The sequence below is a fragment of the Pteropus medius genome, unplaced genomic scaffold (assembly GCF_902729225.1).
Source record: "Pteropus medius unplaced genomic scaffold, Ma_sr-lr_union100, whole genome shotgun sequence".
NCBI lineage: Eukaryota > Metazoa > Chordata > Mammalia > Chiroptera > Pteropodidae > Pteropus > Pteropus medius.
Window position 1 is genome coordinate 682,866 of NW_024346150.1, and position 16,204 is coordinate 699,069.

Below are 16,204 nucleotides of genomic sequence, written 5' to 3' on the forward strand. Positions count from 1 at the left end.
CATCCTCTGTGAGGCAGAGATGACAGGGTCTAGAATATGGTGGCATTAGGTTCCAAGATCTGGAAAGCCTAGAAAGAGGATGGCTAGTGAGGTTTAGAATATGTTGAGCCCTACCTTTGTACTGTGGGATATTGGATATCCCTTATACACTTATGGCTCCATCATCATTATTGCATTAATTATTTGGCAAGTGAAAAAGAACCATCGAAAATTAAGGTTGAGACCTAACAGGAGCTGTTGCCGGGTAGGGAAACATTATGACCATAACTGAAATCTTTCTCTTGTTACTCTTACTCCTTGCATTTTTTTGTTGTTGTTGTTGTTACTGGGGATTTCCCAGAACAGCTCCAAATTTAGGTGGTTCTTCTAGTTGGTAGACATTTAGAGTCTTGGATAGCTAAAATCCTTGACAACTAGACCACTCATTCTTTAATCTGTTCTACTTTTTCTCCTGTCTCATTCTAATCTCTCCACAGAACTTGTTCAGGGAATGGGAGTGGAGGTATGGAGTATCAAAGAGCCTCAAAATGAATCAGAAATGAGAAAGGAAATGATGGGGTGGGTGGGTGGGAAATGTAGAATAGGAAAAAGAAAGGTAGGAGAATATATAAAATTGGTATACAGAAAAAGTTTGGGAAATATTTGTGGGGTTCGCCTCATTTTAGATGTGAAAAGAAAAGGGTGCCCCAGCTTCACACTCTTTTTTTTTATCTTTAGCACCACCAGAGAGTCAAACAAAGGGCTAAATATAGAACATCAAGAGGTAAAATCTCAGTCTGTTCTATGACTCCCCTCCACTGTGAATGAGATCCCCATAGATCCTGCCCCTCTTTGACCCCCAGTGTCAAGAGCCGGGTGCTCTAATCACTGAAGGCTCCAATTTCCCAAGTTGACAAACTCTCTCAGAAAAATTCTTTGGGTGGGAAATCTGGGCCTGAGAATGTTCCAAAAGTCTCCACCTTACCCCAGGGAATAGAATGAGGAAGTAGGGCAGAAGTCCTTAACTGTGTCATCTACTAGTTTTACGACCCTATGGTTATTACTTCATCTCTGTCTTTTATCCATGAAATGGGCATCTAAGGATCCTGCCTCAGTCACAGTGTGGTTGTGAAGGTCTAATAGGATTAGCTCAGGGACAACACATGGTAACTGGTTAAGTCCTACCCAGACATGCCTTAGAGCATCGACTATTGGGGTTTTCAGTCTCCTCTCATTCAAAGACCTTCAGCTGTCTATAGGATATCCATGAAGCCTCTCCTGTTCCACATAACACTGTCTCCTGGTTTCTCAGCTAGGGGACTTTCAAGACTTTCTCAGAAAGAAGCTGAGAAGCCATGGGAGCTGCTCTCTATCATGAAAAGGTGATCTCTTGCTCTTCCTAGTCTCCCAACTCTGGCCTGGCCTGTGATGATTTCTGTGCTTGCCCTGGGGCAGGGATGAAGAGAGGGATAATGGCTGGGAGGGAGCCAGACACAGTGGAGGCTGGAGCACTGGTTGAGAGGGTGCCAGGACAGAGGGGGGTTCAGACATCTCAGAGAGGAGTCTCCCAGTTCTGCTCTGAGCTAGGCTCACAGTGCTCCTGCAGTTCAGGATTTGACTACTGCATAATTCATTAAACACTCTCTGTGGGTTTGCACTCAGCCACAAGACAAGTTATGCAGGCAAGAGAATGTATAAATATGTGCATAAATAACTCACCATTGTCATAGTCTCTTTATAGCCACACCCTTTCAAGCACAGGCCCTGGACCCTGTTGACATTACCTCCTCTGGTTCTGTCTTCAGAGGCCAGTTCCTGGGACAGCCCTCAGCCAGGAGCTTATGATCTCATCCTCTTCTTAAAAACTCTAGAGAATAGGATTGTCTCCCAAGATGTGTTGTATACACCTTATTGTCCCAAGAAAGCAAAGCTCCCACAAGGACCTCATTTTTCACAATTTGGAAACTCTGCCTACCAGTCTATAGCCTTCTTAGTCCCAAACGAGACAGACTCCAGGTTCAACCTACTGAAGTCCTTGGTGATGCCCCATCGGCCAACCACTGACTCCCCCATCCTTGTTCCCTTGTCCTGGTTTAACTTCTCAACAGAGGCCAACAGAGGACTCACCTTACCTCCCAGTCTCCCATGTCCCTGTGCTCCCATGGATTGTCTGAGACCTTGCCCAACAAGCCCCAGACCCTCAGCCCAGCCCACCATGACTTTTCTAGAAAGCCCAGGGGGTGCAGGCCCCAGGCCTTGTAGGACTAGGGAGGGCAGGGATAATCTCCAGGCCACACACTTGTCATTCCATTGTTAACTGTTGCCATGTTTTCCTTCCTAGACAAGGTTGGCTTCCTCAGGAGGGAAGTGTGCGGAGGCTCCTGTGTGCAGATCCTTCCTGCCCCATCTGCAATGCTGTGGCTCTAGAGATCCAGCATTTGCTGGAGGGTGAGAACACCCTGGTCTCTCCCACTTCATCAGGGCTATCACGGGCCTCTTCTTGCCCAGAGATTTTTTCCATGTCTAATATGTCTTTTGGGCAGAATCAAGGTTCCCATCACTCCCAAGAGCTTTCACTTCCATCTACAACCCCCTCCATGTCACAGCTAACTGATCAGAAATCCTCAGTCCAGTCAACTGCCCAGTCAACCAGTGCAGCCACCATCCAAGATTACCGGGCTAAACACCAGCGAAAGCAGGGGTTTCAAACACAATGTATGTCCTGGGATGCAGGAGCTCTGTATTCTTCAAGCCTTGAGGAGCATAGGATTCCTACGAACCAGCAGGACAAGAAGAAGAGCAATTCCAAATGTGTCCTGGAGAAACAAGGTCAGCGGCCCTCGAATACCTGATTCTCTTCCTTTCTCTGAATCCAGAGCTCATGAACCTAAAATATTCCATGGCCTTGCATTCCTTTTACTTACTATTCCTACGTCACAAGAGCTGTTAGGTATCTTTAAGTATAGATATATGAATGCATGCATTTCTACACCTGAGGGCTTCCAAGATCTGTAGAAGAGTTCCTACGGCAGCTTGTATCACACTGCCCCAAATATTTTCCAAACCCGAAGGAAAAGACAGCCATTTCTTTCATCATAATGCTATATCTAAGGCCTCTGTTGAATAGATGGGCTTTTATCTCCCTGACCTGGGATTCATGGGAGAGCAGCCAGTTCACCCAAACTTCCTGGGGTTTTGAAGGATCCACTGTGGACTCAGAGCAAATATCAATGTAGGTAAATCCCAAACTCCATGGCTCTGGTTCTCCCCTCTACCACCTTTTGGTTACTAAGTGGTCTCTGTCCATTGTCTGGGGGACATACTGAGGCCTCAGTGTGTTATCTGCAGCATAAACCCAACTATTTTCCTATGGTTCCTCTTTTCTGCACAATGATTTGCTCCTGGATATCTCTCCACAAAAGAGGTGCCCCCAGCTCCTTTCTCTTCAATAATTTCTCCTTAATTTCTGTGCTGTCTAAAATTTCCTCCACCTCAGTTAGCCCCACCTTCGTCCCATGTTTCTGAATTCGGGTTTTTGCATCTGACTAACAACAAACCCATATCAATGTCCCATTTCCAACTCTGGCCAAGTATGAAGCCTTGGAGTGACACCTGCTGCACAGGCAGCCCCGGCTTTGGTGGGGCTTGACAGCTTTTGCCCAAATATCTCTGTTGATGCAGAGAACCATACAACATAATCCCTGAGACATGTTAATTAACTCTTCTACTGAGACCTAGGAGCCTACCTATTTGGGGAAGCCTATTTGAAATAGTCAGTCCTGAGGAGGCAAGTAATATTTTCCTGGAGCACGCCCAGAGCTTCCAGAGTTCATCTAGACCAGCAGCAACAAGCCTCACCAGATGCTGTCACTTATCACCCTGATCAGCACCTGTGTGGGTATCCCCAGGGAATTATTGAGAAACAGGAGACAAGTTTGGCCTTCCTGTCAGGCCTCTGGCTCTTTATTATGTGGCTCTTTCCAAAGGCATGGCCCTGGCAATCACTAGCCAATCAGCAGTCTCAGAGATTATAACTGGCCTATTGGGGTTCCAACAGAGCCTTTGGCTCAAACTCATCTAAACATCAATGTATAATTCCTGAGCCATGCTTTCAAGATGCCAATGAAACTTGCATGGACAGTGCATAAGCATTCCAGACTGAAGTATGGGTGAACAGAGATGGTGCCTCTAGAGATCCAGACAGACCCTGCTAGCCCCTCTGCACTCAAGACACCCATTTTGGCCAAACTAAATTTTAACCTGAAAAATAAATTGCTGGAGATACATTTGGGAAATCTCATAAAGACAGAGGAGTCCAGGGAACAAATTGTGATTGTCCCAAGGAATATATGTGCCTAAGAGTCCTTTAGGAGTCTAAAAAGCAAGGGAAAATATTGCCCCAGGAACTCCCCATCCCACCAGGCATCCCATGTATCCCAGATGACCTCCCCTTAAAGAACAGCTTGCAACTAAACTAAAGTGGTATAACAGAACCAAAAGCAAGCTAATTCCAGAGCAGTACTTATGGTTCTTCCCACTGGTCCTCTAAGATTTCACAACCCAATGGGGACATAACAGAGGCCCAGGTGCTTTGTGTTCAGCTGGAGGCCAGAGCGAACAACCTCAGCCTGGAGGAGCCCTGGACCCCTTAGCCCCAGGTCTCTGCAAGGGTGAAGACAATTCCCTACCCCAGCAGAGGAAACAGGGCCCAGGGAAACTCAAAATAGCAGAGAATCACAGAGAAGGGGGTGCAGTGTTGAGATTCTCCCTAACCAGAGAGAACATCTACTCTGAGGAGGTTCAGGGGCCAGCAGAGACACTTCTAAGTAGAACCACCAGAGCCCTAACTTCCCAAATGTATCTCCAGGCTCTTCTCGGGTAGAATTTCAGTTTTACCAAGATGGTTGCCTTGAGTGAATAGGGACTAATATGAATCTGTCTGAATCTGTAGAGCCACCATCTCCATCCTCTTAGCTTACTGTTCCCTGTCAGCACCTTCACCAGCTCTCTTTCACCTTGAGTTTCTAGAGTATACTCCAGGATTCCTTGGGGCAAAAATCCAGATACGAATGGTCTATAGGGCAGTTAGACTAAGCCACTGAATGACCTCACCCAAATAAGGATTCCTGAGAATGCCAAATCAGGAAAGCCCAGAGCTTAAAAGGCCTGACCTTACAAGATCAACTTACTGGACCATAATTTGCTGGCTAAATTTTCAGGTTCAGCATTTGAAGGAGCCACATTTTTCAGAACCAAACTTTGCAGGGACAAAATTTGTAGGGCTTTCTAGGGCCTAGAGCTATAGGGTCTGGTAAAAGCAGCTCATACTCACAAGTGCCCCACCCTTGCAGAAGCTACAGAAGCTGGCTTGGGAAATAAGATGAAGCACTTTCTACACTGGATTAACCCCAAGGTGAAAGGTCAAGGGCATAAGGAATCCATTCTCTCTAAGGATGAGACAGTAGAAAAAACTATGACAAAAAATGTTGAGAAGAGTCCACCCCTCACCAAAGGCCCTGTGAGGCCAGCTAAGTTGAAGAAGAAAACAGAGGAGGAGGGCATGACCTTCTTTGATGCCTGCCAGTGCGTAGACAATGAACAGCATCAACACCTACTTTAGTCCAGCCACACCTGGTTCCAGTGCCTTTCCCACAACAGCTTCGAGTACTGTCCTCAGTTGACTTGTGCCACTCAAACAGAAAATCCATCCCAGGTCTCAACTCTTACCCCAGCAGAAGGCACTGGTCTATGCAAGGAGAATACCCAGTCCAGAAAGAAGTCCATGGTTTCCCAGTTGTCTGCATCCCCCTGCAAAAGGCTGTCATCATCATTTCAATTAATGTGCAAGTGAGGCAGGACCATCTCCAAATATATTCTATATCTCTAAGCAAAGAACCACCTGTTTGTGCCTCCTTATTTTCAATGCGATATATGATGGAGAGAATAGAGGAGGTAGATAGTACTTCCCATATGGTACTAAAGCTTAAGCCCATATTTCAGATGGATCAGATGGGTCAACATTCCATACAACTCTTTGAACTTCAGATAAAGGGACTTGAGCAGAAAAGGAAGACTCATCTAAGGTGCATTGAAGGTAGAGATCAGGCTTGAATTCTATCATGGCTTTTCATAGTGTCTTTGGGCCCAAAGGAGCAATATGGACACAAGGATAGTACAAGCAGTAGTGGTAAGGGATCCAGTGCATTTTTGGCCCATAGGCACAATTCATGAGTAACTTCTATATATGGCCACAATCTAGAGAGAAGGTTTTTAGAGGGGCGTGCTCCATCCTTGAGGAGGTGCTTTGTGTTTATCAAAAGCACAAAGCTAATATGACAGATATCAAAAGCAAAGAATAGAATCTTCCCTCACTATGCTCTGTTGTTACTGATTAGATCTTTAAGGGATAAACCATCTGGGAACCTTCTGTAGTCCTGCTGCCTGTTTGATCATCATTGCCTTTCAAATGCATGGAATGGATGCCTCCTAAAATGAAGAACAATTGATGAGAAAGTCCCCAAAAGGATCACAGTAAAAATAACTTTGAGCTGAGTCTTGCATTCAGTAATTCAAATATCTGAGTAATTTGTGTGCAAGGTACTATGCCAGACACTAGGGACACAATGGTGAACAACACACAGACCTTCCTCCCTTGGAGCTCATGGACTCCTGGAATAGAGAGTTAAAATGTCACCAGAAGCAGTGTGGAAAGAGCTAGTTAGAGTAAGTAAGCAAAAGTACACAGGAAGGCATTTCACCTAGTTTTGGGGGGTGTTCATGGAAATTTTCCTGGGAGAGGTGATGTGTAGACTAAGTTTCAAAGGGTGAGCAGAAGTTAGCCGTCAGGGAGGTGGGGAGTAGAGAGGCTTCCACAGGCTGGGAGTACAACATAAGCAAAGGCATAGTGTCAAATCAGTGGGCACAACATACTAGAGAATAGTGACTTGCCGGAGAAATACTTATAATCAAAAACTGTATCAAAATATTTGAGGGATTGGAATGAGGCTGCCAATCTGGAGAATAAATGGCATTAACTCATCCATTTTTTCATTTATTCAACTAATGTTGAGCATCTACTCTATGCCAGGCACTTATATAGGTGCTGGAAATACATTGAACGAAAGGAGAAAAAAGCTCTGTCCCCAACAAGCTTACATTGATGGTACACTAGAGAGAGAGATAAAAGAAGCATAAGTAAAAAAATATAGTATGTAGAAGGTGACTAAATATATGCAAAAAATCAAGAGCATGAATTTGGGGAAGAAATAGATAAGACAGTTTAAATAGGGAGTTTAGGACAGATCTCACTAAGAAGTTAACATGCGAGCATGGACTAGAGGGAGATGGGAGAGTAAACCACATGGATAACTGAGGAAGAGCATTCTGGTCAGAAATTAAAGCTAATGCAGATGTCGGGAGGTTGGAACATAAGTAGCTTATTTCGAGGATCAAGGACAGCAAGCCTGAAGTAGAATAATCAAGGGATAAAATAGTAGAGGATGAGGTCAGAGCAGTAAGGGGGGGCATGTGGGATAAGGCCTAGAAGGTCATTGCAAAGCTGTTGACTTCGAGTAAATGGGGGACCTATCAGGGAGTCTGCTTAGATCTGACATTTTAAAAGGTTCACTTAGGCTGTGGTGCTAATAGAGTGTTGGGGGAATAGACTTTAGTAAAAATAGGGAAATTAGTTATGAGGTTACTCCAATAATGGTAGAAGCAGAGGCGATTAAAAGTATTTAGATGCTGGATTCTTTTTGAAGGTAGAGAAAACAGGATTCGCTGATAGACTGGATATGGACAGAGAAGAAAAACCATCAAAGATGACACCACTGTTTTTTGGCCTGGACAACTGGCAAGAGGGAGTTGCCATTAACTGATATAAAAAATACTATGATTGGAGTAGGGTGGCATGTGTAATTGGGGTGGGGGTGGGTAATTAGGAGTTCACTTTCATACAGTTATAGATATTGGACATTCAAATGCATATGTTCATTAGATGATTGGGCGTATGATCCCAGAGTTCAGGGAAGGGCCCAGGCTTTAGGCAGGCAGGCAGACAGCTAGATAAGCAGATATACATATGATAGATAAATGATAGATGATAGATGGATGGATGGATGGATGGATGGATGGATGGATGGATGGATGGATGGATAGATAGATAGATAGATAGATAGATAGATAGATAGACAGATAGCTAGATGTATTTAAAACCACAAATCATGAGACTGGACTGGGAAGGCAGCTAAATTATTACATCAGTGGGATAAATGCTATGGTATATGGGGTTCTGACGCAGGAGGAAGCACTCAGCTGATAAGGAGAACCTGAGGATAACATAAAGGGGTCACAATAAAAATTACCTTAAGAGCCATCTGACATTCAACAATTATATTTGAGTACTTACTATGTTCCAGGAACCATGCCATACACAACAGTCACCAAGACATGGGCTTTGCCTACATGGAGATCATTATCTTATGGAGTAGAAGGTCTTACATGCCCAAGTTGTCTAAACATATACACTTGAATATCCAATATTCATCTCAAAAGCGAACTCCTGATTCCCTGTACACCACCACCACCCAATCAAAAACACCAAACCTGTTCCCACTACAGTATTTCCCACATCAATTAATGGCATCTCTCTCTTGCCAGTTGTTCAGGTCAAACACTTTGATGCCATACTTGACTTTTGTTTCCAACACTCCACTTCCAATCCATCAGTAAATTCTGATGTCTCTGTCTTCAGAACAAATCCTATACATGACCACTTCTAACTCCTTCTGCTGCTATTATTACTGCAGTAGCATCATAACTAATCTCCCTGCTTCTTCCTAAGACCATACTTCCAATAGTCTATTCTCAATACAGAATCATGATGTTTCTCAGGGAGGGTCCTGGCTACAGATGATTGGTTGATTGATTGATTGACTCATAAAACCATGAGATCAGATAAGATCACCAAAGTAATGAGTGTAAATGAAGGAGAGAACTAAGGACTGGGCTCTGGGACTCTTCAACATTAAGAAACTGGGAAGAAAAGAAGGAGCCAACAAGCAGAGACTGAGTAGTAGTAGCCAGGAAACAAGGAAATCCAGGAAGAGTGTGCGATACACTGGAATCAAGAGAGGAAAATATTGCAAGGAGAAAGTGAGTTACTGCATGAAAAGTTGCAAATCGGCCAAACAAGATGAGGACTCGGAGTTGACCACTAAATTTAGCAACACAGAGATCACTCACGGCATTGAGAAGAACTGACTCAGGTGAGTAATAGAGGTAAAGGTGTAACTGAAGTGAATTCAAGAGGGAATGGAGGAGAGCTGTTGGTGATAGTATAATTAATTCCTTCAGGAGTTTTGTTCCATAGAGTTGCAGAAAAATGAGGAATAGCTGGATAAGGAAGTGGGATCCAGAGGGTTTGTTTGTTTTGTTCGTTTTTTTAGATGGGAGATATAGCATGTTGGATGTCAATGGGAAAGATCCAGTTGAGAGGGGTAAATTGATTATGCATAAGGGAAAGGAGAACTGCTGGAGGAATGTGGTGGTACAGAGGTAAGGGATTGGGAGTAAATACCCACCCAAGTCAAGTAATTGGCCTTGAAAAGAGCACAGACACTTTGCCGGTTGTTAAGGAGAGAGAAGGTAGTGTTAATGAGTAAGACTTTTTATAAAGAGAAGAAAGATTTCTTTCACATGTGAGAGCATCTGAGCAAAGACTCATATGAGTGAGTGAGGAGCTGGGAAGGGACCATGGTTGGGGATGGGGGAGTTGTATGGAGAACCAGAGTTGGAAAGCTGGAGGTACAGATCCTGGAATTTACCATGGCAAGGTTCTACTAGGGCCTAAGGAGTCGGTGGCCAACTGAGAGCCCAGGTGGACATAATAAGGTGGTTGAATGTGCTCTTGAAACACTAGAGCAGTGATAGAGATCATAGGGAAAGCTCTAGATGTATGGAACATGAGGAAGAAGATGGGGCTAGAGACACAGAGAGAGGGTGAAACATCTAGTGTCCAGAGACCTGGTGTCTGACCTATCACAGAGGAGCCAAGAGCTGGAAGAAGCACAAGAAGTGCTGACACTTCCTTATGGGGGTCTTTGGGATACCCCTGCCTCATTGATCCCTAAGGAAATCCAGGGTGATGTGACATCTATCAAACCAGGAGGAGGTGGTACAGGGTTCCTCTGACTGGATCCCAGCACTTAGCACAATGTGTCCACTGCTAACAAGATGCAGAAAAGTCAAGATGAGAAGAAGCAAGAACATGTCCCTCCTCTGAATGATGATTCTGTGCCTAAAGGATGGGGGTCTAGCCCCCTTTGTGACCTCTAGGGTGAGGAGGCACAAGGCCTAGGACTACTGAGCCAACACCCTCCAGGTTTTTTTTCTAAAGCATCCCCAAAGATCAAAGGAGGTCTTGTGACAGGCACATCCTTCCTGCCTGGTGGGATTTGGGGAAAGAGCCATGAGAGAGGATGCCTAGAAGAAGGAAAGTGACTCAGACTGCTCACAACAGCATCAGGTAGGAAGCCAAGGTTAATGTGCACACATCCTGGCTTAGATGAATCAGGTCCTTCCCATGGTCCCCCACAGGCTCCTACCTGCCGTAGCAGATTCCTATCACAGAAATTTCAGGCAGCTGACCACCACAATTGCTTGACTTCTGTACCTACTCACTCCACCCTAGCAGGAAGGTCATAGAACATGCTGAGCACAAGAGAGCGAGAGTGTGAGACCATATCCTTGCTCTCGCTTAATCTTGTCATGTCAGCCTCTTGCCAGCAGGGGACCGGGACTCAGCGCCTAAGCCGAAAACCATACCCTGCCTGAATTCCCAGACTGTTAGAAGGCTCAGACTCAAGGGCTCAGTTATCTCTGCTGGTCCACTCAAATTCCAGTCCTTCTCCTCTGTGGGTCTCTGAGTAAAACATCATTTGCCCCTAAATTCCCATATCCTCTGAATCTCATCCACCTTCCACAGCATCATCTCTATTTTTGCCACACTCCCCATCACCACCATACACTTGCCCCGGCCTGTCCAGGCTGAATGAATCCTTGGGAAAATGTTAATAATGTATGCACCTATTGAAAAAAGCAAGTTACAAAAATATTCATATTATAGCATAATTTTTGAGATATTAAGACTTTATTTTTAGAGCAGTTTTAGATTTGCAGAAATACTGAGCAGCAAGCACAAAGTTCCCATATACCTACTTCCTGCCCTTAGCCACATACACTTTCCCCTATTGTTAACATCTTGCATTTAGTGTAGTACATTTGTTATAATTGATGAGCCAATACTGATGGGTTATTATTGCTAAAGTTAATAGTTTACAGTAAGGTTCACTTTTGGTTTTGGCCAATGTATAATGACATGTATCAACCATTATAATATCATATAGAATAGTTTCACTGCCCTAAAAATCCCCTGTGTTCTACCTATTCATCCCTTTCTCCCTTCCTTCAACCCCTGGCAACCACTGATCTTTTTTTTAAATTGTGGTAACATGAAGTTTACCATTTAACCATTTTTAAGTGTACAATTCAGTAACATTAAGTTAGTAACACTCAACCACTTTTAAGTGTACAATTCAGTAACATTAAGTTAGTAATATTCATAGTGTTGTATAACCATCACTGCTATATATTTCCAAAACTTTTCATCAACCCAAACAGAAACACTATACCCATTAAACAATAACTTCCCATTTCCCCCACCCTTCCCCAGCACCTGGTAATATATTCTACGTTTTGTCTCTATCAATTTCCCTATTTTAGGTACTTCATATAAGTGAAATCATATAATACTTGCCCTTTTGTATGGCTTATTTTGCTTAGCACAATGTGTTCAAGGTTCATCTATGTTGTAGCGTGCATCAAAACTTAATATCTTTTTATGGCTAAATAATATTTCATTGTATGCATATATCATATTTTGTTTATCCCTTCATCTGTTGATGGACATGAATTGTTTCAACCTTTTGGCTATTGTGAAAAATGCTGCTATAAACATGGTGTGCACGTATATGTTTACTTTTAGTTCCTTTGGGTATATATCTAGGAATAGAATTACTGAAACATATGTTTAACTTTTAGAGGAACTGCCGCCAAATTGTTTTCCACAGTAGCTGTACCATTTTACATTCCTACCAGCAATGCATAAGGGTTCCAATTTTTCCACATGTTCACTGACAGTTCTTTTCTCACTCTTTTTTTTTAAATAATACCCATCCTAATGAGTATGAAATGGTATCTCATTGTAGCTTTGATTTGCATTTCTCTAATGACTAATGATGTTGTGCATCTTTTCATGTGTTTTTTGGCCATTTGTATATATTCTTTAGAGAAATGTCTGTTCAAGTCCATTGTCCAGTTTTAATTGGGTTTTTTGTTTTTTGGTTGTTGACCACTGATCTTTTTATTGTCTTCATAGTATTGCCTTTTCCAGGACGTTTTATAGTTGAGATCATATGTATGCAATCTTTTCAGATTGACTTCTTTCACTTAGCAATATGTATTTCCTCCATGTCTTAAATTGCTCAATAGCTCATTTTTTTTAATGTTGAATAATATTCTATTGTATAGATTTACCACAGTTTGACTATTCTTTCACCTATTGAAGGACATATTGGTTGCTTCTAAGTTTTGGCAATTATGAATAAAGCTATTATAAATATGCATGTTTTCAGTGAATTTGAGTAAATAGCAAGGAGTACAATTGTTGGATCATATGAGTATGTTTAGTTTTATAAGGAACTGCTAAACTGTTTTCCAAAGGGGCGGCACCATTTTGCATTCCCACCAGCAATGAATGAGAGTTCCTGTTGCTCTGCATCCACACCAGCATTTTGGCTGTTCTAATAGATGTGTAGTGGTATCTCATAGTTGTTTAATTTTGAATTATCTAATGACATATGATGTTGAACATCTTCTGATATGCTTACTTGCCATTGTATATCTTCTTTGGTGAGATGTTCAGATTTTTTGTCCACTTTTAAATTGGGTTTTTCATTTTCTTGTTGAGTTTTAAGAGTTCTTTGTATATTTTTGATACTAGTCCCTTAACAGATAGGTGTTTTGCAAAGATTTTGTCTAAGTGTAGATTGTTTGTTCATTCTCTTAATAGTGCCTTTTCAAGAGCAGAAGTTTTTAACTTTAATGAAGTCCAACTTAACAATTATTTTTACGAACTGTGCTTTTGGTGATGTATCTAAAAAGACATCACCAAACCCAAGGTCATATTGATTTTCTCATAATTTCATTCTTGAAAGAAAAAAATGTATGTACAGTTGTAATTTTCACCTTTTTGTTAATCTGTACTTTCTAATTTTCCTACATTGCAAATTAATTATATACTTTATTATTAATTTAAAAATATCCCAGGGTTGGCAACATAATGCTTTTTTAAATTTTACATATAATACTCTGTGACCCAGAAAACAGCTTTACTGTTCTGGGTTTCATTCACTCTGTCTATGAATGAGCATTGGAACAGAGAGTCAGAGTTCCTCTCCTGTCCTAAACATCTAGAGTGCTCATTTTTTAAAAAATTCTTTTAATGGACCTAATTGGAGCATCCAGCCATGGGACATCTAGCGATAGGGCAGAGAAGGAATGTATATGTATGTGTAAATTTTCTTTAGGCTATTTCTTTTTTTTTCAGAAATTTCTTAAAGTGAGAAGTGGGGCCTATATTCCCCCAAGACACTGCCCACATGCCTCACAATCACCAGCTATGCTCTGTGATTAGATGGGAAAGCAAGTCCCCAATTTGCAGTGAGAGGAACAGGCACACCACACCAAGGAGAATGCAAAACTGAAACACATCCTTTACTGTGGACCTTCTTCATGATCAGTTACTATTTCCAAGGTCAGTGTTTCCCTCAGAAACCTTACGTGGTATGTTTTTCAAATTTTTTTTACTGTGACCCATAGTAAGAAATACAGTTTACGATGTGACCCTGTACACATGTAGTTGTAAACACATGTTTATAGATCTGTAACTGAACCCAAAGTTTTGTGAAACGGTCCTGCTTTTACTACATGTAATGTTCCTTGAGATTTTCTATCCTCTCTATCCTACTTCATTTTTTCTTTATTTTATTTTTTAATTACAGTTGACATATGATATTATTTTAGTTTCAGGTATACAACACAGTGATTATACATTTGTATAACTTATGAAGTGATCACCCTGATAAGTCTAGTACCCATCTGACACCATACATAGTTATTATAATATTATTGACTATATTCCTTATGACTATTTGTAACTACCAATTTGTACTTCTTAATCCCTTATCCTTTTTCACCATCTCCTCAACCTGGCCCCCCACATCTGCAAACCATCAAAATGTTCTCTGTATTTATGAGTTTCTGTTTTGTTTGTTTATTTATTTTGTTCTTTAGATTTCACATATAAGTGAAATTGTATGGTATTTGTCTTTCTCTGTCTGACTTACTCCACTCAGCGTAATACCCTCTAGGTCCATACATGTTGTCACACATGGCAAGGTTTCATTCTTTTTATGACTGAGTAATAATCCATTGTATATATGTATCACTTTTTTATTCATCTATTGATGGACACTTAGATTGCTTCCATATCTTGGCTATTGTAAATAATGTTGCAATGAACATATGGATGCACATGTCTTTTCAAATTAGTGTTTTGGATTTCTTTGAATAAATACTTAGAAATGGAATTGCTAGGCTCTTTTTTGTCTCTTGTTAGAGCCTTTGTTTTAAAGCCTATTTTGTCTGGTATAAGTATTGCTACCTTAGCTTTTTTTTTCATTCCCGTTTTCATGAAATAATTTTTTCTATCCCTTTACTTTCAGTCTGTGTATCTTTTGATCTGAAGTGAATCTCTTATAGACAGCATTTGTAAGGGTCTTGTTTTCTTAACCATTCAGCCACCCAATGTCCTCTGATTGGAGCATTTAATCCATTTACATTTAAAATAATTGTTGATAGATATGTAGTTATTGCTATTTTATTATTCATATTTTTATCTTTTTTTCTTCTTCTTAAAAAAGTCCCTTTAACATTTCTTATAATACTGGTTTGGTGGTGATGAACTCCTTTAGCTTTTCCTTGCCTAGGAAGCTCTTTATCTGTCTTTTGATTCTAAATGAGAGCTTTGCTTGGTAATCTTGGTTGTAGTTCCTTGCTTTTTATCACTTTGACTATTTCGTGCCAATCCCTTCTGGCCTGCAAAGTTTCTGTTGAGAAATCAGCTGAAAGTCTTATGGGAGCTCCCTTGTAGGTAACTAACTGCCCTTCTCTTGCTGCTTTAAAGATTCTCTCTTCGTCTTTAACCTGGTATTTTAATTATGATGTGTCTTGGTGTGGGCCTCTTAGAGTTCATCTTGTTTGGGATTCTTCTGCCTCCTGGGCTTGTATGTCTATTTCTTTTGCCAAGTTATGGAAGTTTTCCATAATTATTTCTTCAAATAGATTTTTAATCTTTTTCTATCTCTCATCTCCTTCTGGTACCCCTATGATATGAATGTTAGTATATTTTATGTTGTCCCAGAGACCCCTTAAACTATTCTAATTTTTTGAGATTCTGTTCTTCTTTTTGTTCTGATTGGGTGTTTTCTGCTACCTTATCTTTCAAATCCATGATCTGATCCTCTGCTTCATCTAATCAATTGTTGATTCCCTCTAATGTTTTCTTTTTTTCAGTTGTTGTATTATTTATTTCTGACTGGTTATTTTTATGTTTTCTATCTCCATTTTTATATTTCCTATATCTTTGTTGAAGTTCTCATTGAGATCATTGAGCATCCTTATAACCAGAATCTTGAACTCTGCATTTTGTAGATTGCTTGTCTCCATTTTGTTTAGTTGTTTTTCTTGAGTTTTGTTCTGATCTTTTATTTGGGACATGTTGCTTTGTCTCCTCATTTTGGCTGACTCACTGTGTTTGTTTCTGTGTATTAGGTAGAGCTGCTATGTCTCCCCATTTGGGTAGAATGGCCGCACGTAGTAGGTATTCTGTGGGGCCCAGTGGCATAGCCTCCCTGGTCACCTGAGTGCTCTAAGTGTGTCATTGTGTGGATTGCATTGCCCTCCTATTTTAGTTGAGACTTAATTGCTGTTGGCACATAAATGGGAGGGAATGACCCTCAGGCTCTTTGGTTGTGGGGACTGGCTATGACTACAGTGGAGGAGTTGTTGCATAGGACCTGACCCTATAGAGCATGATTCACTTTAG

General features: G+C 41.3%; 1 protein-coding gene across 1 annotated transcript; it reads left to right on the forward strand.

Moving 5' to 3' along the window:
• The first annotated feature begins 100 nt into the window (after window positions 1-100).
• On the forward strand, window positions 101-5,754 carry SPATA31F3 (SPATA31 subfamily F member 3). Its single transcript, XM_039875500.1, has 5 exons — window positions 101-244; window positions 718-763; window positions 1,292-1,361; window positions 2,321-2,808; window positions 5,331-5,754. Exons 1-5 carry the CDS (start codon window positions 101-103, stop codon window positions 5,597-5,599), a joined length of 1,017 nt encoding a protein of 338 aa, XP_039731434.1. The 3' UTR covers window positions 5,600-5,754.
• Window positions 5,755-16,204: the final 10,450 nt, after the last annotated feature.

Bases quoted from the DNA above. Each gene is read 5' to 3' on its own strand.
- SPATA31F3 (XM_039875500.1), top strand. From the start codon at position 101: ATGTTGAGCCCTACCTTTGTACTGTGGGATATTGGATATCCCTTATAC. The intron at 1,362-2,320 runs GTGATCTCTTGC...TTTCCTTCCTAG, and splicing joins CTGCTCTCTATCATGAAAAG to ACAAGGTTGGCTTCCTCAGG. The intron at 2,809-5,330 runs GTCAGCGGCCCT...CCACCCTTGCAG, and splicing joins ATGTGTCCTGGAGAAACAAG to AAGCTACAGAAGCTGGCTTG.